The 9,303-nt window shown below is 39.8% G+C and overlaps 1 protein-coding gene across 1 annotated transcript in view; it reads left to right on the top strand.

Annotated features, from left to right (window-relative positions):
• Positions 1 to 290: 290 nt before the first annotated feature.
• The window catches only part of LOC102856866 (killer cell immunoglobulin-like receptor 2DL5A-like), a 24,760-nt gene continuing 15,747 nt past the window's right edge, over positions 291 to 9,303 (top strand). The window contains exon 1 of the mRNA XM_006902823.1: positions 291 to 468. Coding sequence (XP_006902885.1) covers positions 291 to 468 — 178 coding nt within the window. The remainder of the gene's footprint in view (positions 469 to 9,303) is intronic.

Raw genomic sequence — 9,303 nt, 5'->3', positions numbered from 1 at the left:
GTTTGAGGGGTAGTGTGTTGTGAATATGGGTTCAAGCTGGACCTTAGGATGGCCTCTCAAGTCTTGAGGAGGGACAAGTATGGAACACGTGGAGCTCTAATAGCTTACTTTTCTCCCAAGTGAGTTTCAGCAGAGGGTATTTACCACAAGATCAGTTGGGAGTCTCTGGCCCAAACTCTGCCAGCATTTGGGTGTGGTGAATTGTAAAATACTGAAATATCTGGCAACATCTGCAGGCTGAGGACAGAGGGCTAGTGTGTTGTGAATCTCAGTTCAAGCAGGATCTTAGGATGGCCTCTCGTGTTTTGAGGAGGGCCACGTATGGAACACTTAGGGCTTTAATGACTTTCTTTTCATCCCAAGTTGGTGTCAGCATAGGTGAATTGCCAGATGAATTAGCTGAGAGTCTGCCAGTGTTTGAATGTAGTGGAATTGTAAAGTATGAAAAATGTCTGGCCTCACTTGCAGGCGAGGGCTGAAGGCTAGTATATTGTCAATCTTGATTCAAGCTGAACCTTAGGATCACCTCTCTTGTCTTGAGTAGGGACACGTATGCAATGCTTAGGGCTTTTATATCTTTCTTTTTATTCAAAGTGGCTTTCTTTTTATTCAAAGCAGAGGGGACTTGCCAGATGAATTGATGGACTCTGACCCAGGTCTGCCAGTCTTTGTGTGTGCTGGAATTATAAAATACTGAAATGTTTAGCTACACCTGCAGTCTGAGGGGTGAGGGTTAGTTTGTTGTAAATCTTGGTTCAAGCTGAACCTTAGGATGGCCTCTTATGTCTTGAAGAGGGACATGTGTGGAACATTTGGAGCTCTTATTGGTTTTTTTTGTTGTTGGTTTTTTTTTTGTCCCAAGAGACTGTCAGCAGAGGTGATTTGCCAAATGAATTAGGGGTCTCTGGTCCAGAATCCACCAGTATGTTGACATGTTAGAACTGTAAAATACTGAAATGTTTGGCCACACCAGCAAGCTAAGGGTTGAGGTCTAGTGTGTTTTGAATCTTGGGTCAAGATGGACGTTAGGATGGCCTCTCATTTCTTAAGGAGGGATACATATGAAATGTTCTATCTCTTATGGCTTTCTTTTTGTCCCAAGAGAGTGTCAGCAATGGGGACTTGCCATATGAATGTGGGGTCTCTGGCCCAGAGTCCAACAGCGTTTGGGCATGCTGGAATTATAAAATACTGAAATATTTAGGTACACCTACAGGCTGAGGGCTAAGGACTAGTCTGTTTTGAGTCTCAGTTCAAGCTGGACCTTAGGATGGCCTCTCTCATTTTGAGGAGGGCTATGTATGGAACGCTCGGGGCTCCTATTTCTTTCTTTTTGTCCTAAGTAGGTGTCATGAGAGGACAATCCCCAGATGATGTGAGGATCTCTGGCCCAAAGTCTGTCAGCATTTGAGTGTAGGAGAATTGTAAAATATTGAAATGTCTGGCCACACTTGCAGGCTGAGGCTTGAGGGTTAGTGTATTGTGAATCTCGATTCAAGCTGGACCTTAGGATTTCCTCTCATGTCTTGAAGAGGACACATATGGAAATCTCAGGGCTCTTATGGTTTTCTTTTCATCCCAAGTTGGTGTCAGCAGAGGGGACTTGCCAGATGAATTGTGAGTTTCTGGCCCAGAGGCAGCCAGCATTAGGGTGTGTTGGAATTTTAAAATACTGAAATGTCTAGCCACACCTGCAGGGTGAGCAATGAGGGCAAGTGTACTGTGAATCTCAGTTCAAGCTGTACCTTAGAATGGCTTCTCGTGTCTTGAGGAGGAACATGAACACCTGAAGCTCTTATGCCTTTATTTTCATTCCCAGTGGGTGTCAGCAGATGGAACTTGCCAGATGAATTGGGTGTCTCTGGCCCAGGGTTTGCCAGCATTTGGGTGTGCAAGAGTTGTAAAATACTTAAATGCTTGGCCATGCCTGCAGCCTGAGGGTAGAGGGCTAATGTGTTGTGAATTTCTGTTCAAAGTGGACCTTTAAATGGCCTCTCATGTCTTGAGGAGGGACATGTACGAAATGCTTGGGACTCTTAGTGTTTTCTTTTTGTACAAAGTGGGTGTCAGCAGAGGGGACTTTCCAGAAAAAAATGGGGGTCTCTGGCCCAGGGGCCATGAGAATTTGGGTGTACTAGAACTGTAAAATACTGACATGTTTGGCCACCCCTGCAGAATAAGGGCTAGTGTGTTGTGGATGTTGGATTAAGCTGGACCTTAGAATGGCCTCTTGTGTCCTGAGTAGGGCCACATATAGATTTCTCAGGGCTTTTATGTCTTTGTTGTCATCCAAAGTGGGTATCAATAGAGGTGATTTGCAAGATGAATTGGAGGTCTCTGACCCCGAGTCTGCCAGCATTTGGGTGTGCCACAATTGTAAAATACTGAAATGTCTGGCTACACCTGCAGGCTGAGGGCTTAGGGCTAGTGTGTTGTGAATCTTGGTTCAAGATGGACCTTTGGATAACCTCTCGTTTCTTGAGGCTGTATATATATGAAACACTTGGGCTCTTATGGTTTTCTTTTCAACCCAAGTGGGTTTCAGCAGAAGTTACTTGCCAGATGAATTGGAGGTCTCTGGACCAGGGTCTGCCAGCCATTTGGACATGCTGGAAATGTTTGGCCATGCCTCCAGGCTGATGGCTGAATACCAGTATGTTGTGGATCTTGATTAAAGCTGGACCTTAGGGTGGCCTCTTGTGTCTTGAGGAGGGACATGTATGGAATGCCTGGTTGCTCTTATGACTTTCTTTTCGTCCAAAGTGGGTGTTAACACAGTGGACTTGCCCGATGAATGGAGGGTCTCTGGCCTGGGGTCCACTAGCTTTTGTGAGGGCCAGAATTGTAACTCAAAGTGAATCAGAGACATGGGAATAAATCCCCAAACCATAAAGAGACAAACGGCGATTCCTGCTTAGATTGCCTAGTCTATGGTATAAAGAGATTGTCAAATACACCCAGTAATGTGCAATATGGAGAGGATAAAATGGAGCAACCAGACCTCCTAAAGATTAAATCCCTATGTATTTAAAAAAGTGTTTCCCAACAGAGTGAAAAGAAAATCTTCTGACTGGGAAAAAGCATTTGGCAGTATCAGTTTAGACAATGGTCTCATAAAAAGTTTATAGAATCCTGTAGGGCCTCTACAAGAAAAAAAAATTAAAAAACAAAAGACTGATCACATAATTACAAAATGGGCAAAATACATAGGAAGAATTTTCACAGAGGAAGATATTCAGATGGCTAACAGACACATGTTCAAACAGGTTGTGTTATTTGCATAACTCAGGTTGTTAATAAATCTCCCACCAATCCTGATGCCGTATTGCTTCTTGTACAGCCTAGCTTCCTGGATGATCTGTTCTGCATACAGATTAAAAAGGTAAGGAGATAGAATGTATCCCTGGCAGACCACCTTCCCAGTTTTGAACCATGCAGTGTCTCCTTGCTCTGTTCTGATGACTGCCTCTTCATCCAAGTATAGGTTTCTCATAAGCACAATCAAATGTTCGGGGATTCCCATTCTTCTCAGAGTCAGCCATAGCTTGTTGTGATCCACACAGTCAAAAGCCTTTGCATAGTCAACGAAGCACAGATAGACATTCCTCTGGAACTTTCTGTTTTCTACCAAGATCCATCAAACATTAGCTATAATATCCCTAGTACCATGACCTCTTCTAAACCCAGCCTGTACATCTGGCAGTTCTCTGTTGACATGTTGCTTCAGTCATTTTTGGATAATTTTCAACAGAATCTTGTTTGCATGTGATATTAAAGATATTGTTTTATTATTTCCACACACTGTCATGTCACCTTTCTTTGGAATGGGAGCAAATATCGATCTTTTCCAGTCAGTTGGCCAGCTGGCTGTCCTCCAGATTTCTTGGCACAATTTAGTGAGCACATCCAAACACTGTTTGCTGAAACTGAGGAGGACTTGAAGTGCTTGGTGCAGAAGGCCAAGTACTGCAACCTTCATAAGTATTGGGAAAGTCAGGTGTCAGGAACCTCTCCAGAGTACTGAAGAGCAATGATGTCAGGCTGGAGACTAAGGTGCACCTGATATGGGCTATAGTTTTTGCAATTGCGTGTTAGGCATTGGAGAGCCGAATAGTGACTAGGGATGATAGAAAAAGAATTGATGCCTTTGAGATGTGGTGCTGGAGAAGAGTGTTGAATATACCATACACTGCTAGAACAAACAGGTTTGTCCTGGAGAGGGTGAAGCCAGGCTGCTACTTAGAGTCAAGGATTCTGAAGCTTAATATGACATACTTTGGGCATGTTGTAAGAAGGAATAAATCCTTGGAGAGGGACATCATGTTTGGGAGAGTGGGGGACAGTGCAGGAGAGGAAGACCCTAGATGAGATGGATCAGTTTAGTGATTGGGGTAGTGGGAGTAGGTGTTTCAGAGATAATGAGGTTGGCACAGGATAGAGCAGGGTTTAGGGGCTCTTGTACATAAGATTGCTATGACTCACAAATTACTTGACTGCACAAAACAAAAACAACAACAGACACATGAAGAAATGCTCAAAATCACTGGTCATAAGAGAGATGCCAATCAAAATCACAATGAGATACCATCTCACCCCAGTAGCAGTGGCAAAATTTCACAGGACGGCAAGTAAGAAGTTTGGAGAGAATGTGGATAGATAGATACATTGTTAGTGGGATTGTAAAATGGTATTCTGAAAGATAGTTTGATGTTTCCTCAAAAAGCTGAACATAGAAATTCCACATGACCCAGTATTTCCACTGGTTGGAATATACCCCAAGAAAGTTAGATCTGAGACACAAATAGACATTTGTACACCAATGTTCATAACAGCATTATTCAAAACACAAGACAAGGAAACAGCCCAAATGTCCAACCACAATCAAATGGATTGAGAAATTATGTTATATCACATGTTGGAATATTATGCAGCATGCAGGAGCAATGATTGTGAAAATCACTATCTAACTTGAGAGCATCATGTTGAGTGAACTAATTCAGTTCCATAAAGACAAATACTATTGTATGACCATTACTGTAGAAATAGAAAAATAACTAGTAAAAGGTGTCTGAGGATCTAAGGCAAGGGGGAATAAGAGCAGAGGGATGAGGATAAGAAGTGGGGTAATCATAGGGTCGCACAGTTTAATGAGTGGAGAGAGGGACTGGTAAAGGAAATCTGAAAGATCCAGGGTGAAAAACAATATATACAAATTTTATAAGCAAACTAGTATAAAGTGATTTTAAAAAAAAAATTCCTTTTCCAGTTCTACAGAAGTTCAGACTACATTTGGGTGCTTATTACAACAAGAACCAGGTTGACTGTTAAATGGTAAGAAAGTTCTTAATGAAAACTCAAATTTAAAGTAAAATGAGTTTATGCTCTAAGAAAATTAAAGTTATTGTAATAAATATCTACCATGAATTCAGAAAGAGCCTCTATTTCTCTTGAGTTTACACGTGATGCTAGCCCCAAAGTCCACTGGTGTCTTTAAATGATCAAGAATTCTATATGATAAAGAGAAAATAGTGGTCTCAACTTACAAGATTCAGGAGAAAGGAATTTGAGTATATGATTAGATAAAAATGCCTCTGTAATCAAATAACTTGCCAGAGCAAGTTTATACCTGGGAAGGTGGCATATTAGGCATAACACTTGATATCATAATTCTCAATCTATTGGAGTTGAAGAAAAAATGAAATAGTTGCTCTTGGTGGGAAAGTTCTTCAGAAAAAAAGCAAGGAACCAGGCAATCGAACAATTTTCCAGGTAATATCACAGCAAAATGTAATGCGAAAATAATTAATGTCCAGCGTTATGTAGGATCTTGACATCCAGAAACTACTGTTGTGAAAGGAGTAGTCAACTCTTCAATAGCCATTTAACTTCCCCTCTAAACCATAGATATCAACCATAGATAGCCTTTTAACTTTTACCTAACTTGGACAAAAGATTTGTCTAAACTAGTCAAAGTACTCCCATCCCCTTGTTTTTCTACCTAAATCTATTTGGGCCAATGAGATTTGAAAAGAGAAGTTCCAGGAGACAAAAGATGCATAGCTTTCAATGTAAAACTATGCTCTGTAGCATTTACAATGACCAATGTTTCTGGAAGTAGATAGCCAGGTCTTTCCTTTGAGGTACCTTCTGTGTGAAATCAAAGCTCTAACCTTTTGATTAACTGTCAATCATTCTAATCAACTATGCTAACCAGACAGGGATTCAGTGCTTGAAAGTCTAAAAATTTAATGCTTTATAGAATTGGGAGAAATGGAATACTCTACCAAAAGCTAAAACTAGCTTAAGCAGAGAAAGATAACAAATTTACAAAAATTTATTTATTTAGAAAAAAAAAAAGAGTATTAACTCACAAGGCCCATTCAGAGAGATTTATGTGCCAGGAATAGAAGAAAAGCTGGAAGGTTACAGAGTACATTATTAGTTATACCTCCCTTCTCAAGTAATTTCTCCAAATCATCTTAAGACAGAAGTTATTCAGCTCACATCCAAGAGATGTGGCTAGAAGATGAAATTGTTGGAGTTAAAGACTATAACTAGACAAGTTTCCTGGCTAGGGTTATTTCTAGCCTCAGATATAACCAGATAAAACAGTCCAAAAGTTTTTAGGGAAACTATATTGCTTCTAAGACAATTGCTGGGTCATACTATCACCCTAACAAAATATGTGATATTGTTTTTGTTGTTATATGCCATGGAGTTGCCTGCAACCCATAGCAACCCAATGTACAACAACTCTGAATTGTGCCCTATCTGGAGCCAGTCTCACGGATTCTGACACACCACTTTCCATTGCCCCAGTTACTGTATCAATTCATCTCATGTGATATTAAATTTGTAAATTTCCCTGAAACACACACACAGAGCGAAAGAGAGAGAGAGAGAGAATTCCAATTTGGCATATCATTGGCTTGTTTAACAACAACAAAAAAAATCAATACATTATTGAATAAAACAATGATTCACAGGTACTGTTTGCCTCTTCTCTCTTTAAAATGTAATTTCTTGTTAGGATACAATACAAATTTGTCTCTTAGGATATATTATAATATCATGAAAGGACATACAAATTGAAGATTTTATACTTGGATCTGGGTGCAAGAATGGATGCTACTTTGGGTTTCTACCAGCTTTTGCTGTCAGAAATAAATCAAACATGCAACTAAGAAGTCTTAATAATAATGGGTGACTGGAATGCCAAAGTTGGGAATGAGGAAGAAGGATTAGTAGTCAGAAACCATGAACAGGGTGACAGAAATTAGGCTGGGGATAGAATGATAGAATTCTGATCAATCAAAGATTTATTCATTGCAAATATCTCTTATAAGAAACATAAACACAGGCTATACATGGATTTACCCTGATGGTATACACAGGATAAGATATCAGCAGTAAGAACTAGGCCATGTGCTAATTGCAGAACAGATCATCAACCACTCATATGCCATTTCATATTAAATCTAAAAAGGTCAAATGAAATCCACAGGGATGAAGATTTTTATCTTGAGTCTATCTCCCCTGAATTTAAAAACCAACTCAGAAACATATTTGAGGCTTTGAATGCTAATGAATGAAGACCAGATGAGCTGTGCAAAGATATGAAGAATATCATTCAGGAAGAATGCAAAAGGGCAATTACAAAGACAGAGGAAGAAAAAAAGAAAAATTGGATGTCAGAAGAGACTGAATACTGCACTAAAGCACTGAGCAGTCAAAACATAAGGAAGGAAGAAAGAAGTTAAGGAGCTGAATCTTTTCTAAGGAGAAGATTCAAAGGGCAGTTAAGGAAGACAAAACACGTATTATGATGAAATGTGCAAGGAGCTGGAGTAGGAAAATCAAAAGGGCTGAATTTGCTCAGCATTTCTTAAACTAAAGGAACTACAGAACAAATTCAAGCCGTGAGTTGCAGTACTTAAGGATGCTATGGGCAGAATATTGAATGATCCAGGAACCATTGAAAGAAGATAGGGGTACCAAAAAGAATTGGTTGACACAGAAGAATTTCATGAAATGACATGATCAAAAGACAATGATGATGAAGGAGGAAGTGTAGGCTGCTGTAAAGGACTTGACAAAGAGTAAGGCCCCAGGAATAAATGAAATATCAATTGACATATTTCAACAATCAGACACTGTCCCTTATGTATTCACCAGGTTCTACCAAGAAATCTGGAGGATAACTATCTGACCAACCGATTGGAAGAGATTCATATCTCATTAAAAAAAAGTAGGTGGCCCAACAGAATGTGGAAATTATCAAACAATATCACTAATATCACACTCAAGCAAAATCCTGCTGAAATTTGTTTTAAAAAAAATTACTGGAACACTACATTGATAGAGAACTAACTACCAGAAATACAAGCTGTGTTTAGAAGAGATCGTGGGATTAGAGACATTATCTTCAACGTCAAATGGATCTTGGCAGAATATAAAGAGTAACAGAAGAATCTCTACCTGTGTTTCATTGACTAAGCAAAGGTATTTGACTGTGTGGATCACAACAAATTGTAGCTAATCTTGAGGAGAATGGGAATCCCAGAACACTTGATGCTAAACCTATGCTCAGACCAGTAAGCAATCCTCAGAACAGGGCAAAGAAACACTGCATGTTCAAAATTAGGAAAGGAGTGCATCAGGGATGTGTTCTGTTTCCATACCTTTTCAATCTATACGCAGAACAGATCATTAGGGAGGTTGGACTTTATGAGGAAGAATGTGGCATCAGTACTGGAGGAAGACTCACCAAGGGCCTACGTTATGCAGATGACACAACATTGCTTGCTGAAACTGATGAGGACCCGAGGTGCTTGCTATAGAATGTCAAGGACTGTAGTCTTCAATATGGATTGAAGCGCAACATCAAGAAGACAAATATTTTCACCACTGGCTCCACTGGCAGCACCATGATAGATAAGAGATTGAGGTTCTTACAATTATGGATTGCTTGACTCCACAATCAACACTCTTGGCACCATCAGTCAGGAAATCAAAAGACGAATTGCACTGGAAAAATCTTCTGTCTAGGACTTCTCCAGAATACTGAGAAGCAATAATGTGAATTAATCTAGAGACTAAGGTGTATGTGATCTATGCATTGATTTTCACAATTTCTTGCTATATATCAGAGGGCTAGACAATGACAGAAGAAGAATCAATGCCTTTGAGGTGTGTTTGAAATGGGTGTTGAATATACCATGAACCCCCAAGAAAACAAATAGGTCTGTCTTCTAAAAGGTAAGACCAAGTTTCTTTTTGGAGGCTAGGATTTTTTTATATATA

This window comes from Elephantulus edwardii, unplaced genomic scaffold (genome assembly GCF_000299155.1).
Source record: "Elephantulus edwardii isolate Elephantulus edwardi_28Jun2011 unplaced genomic scaffold, EleEdw1.0 scaffold00456, whole genome shotgun sequence".
Taxonomy (NCBI): domain Eukaryota; kingdom Metazoa; phylum Chordata; class Mammalia; order Macroscelidea; family Macroscelididae; genus Elephantulus; species Elephantulus edwardii.
The sequence above is the reverse complement of the archived record's forward strand: the minus strand, read 5'-3'. Positions and strand labels throughout refer to the sequence as shown.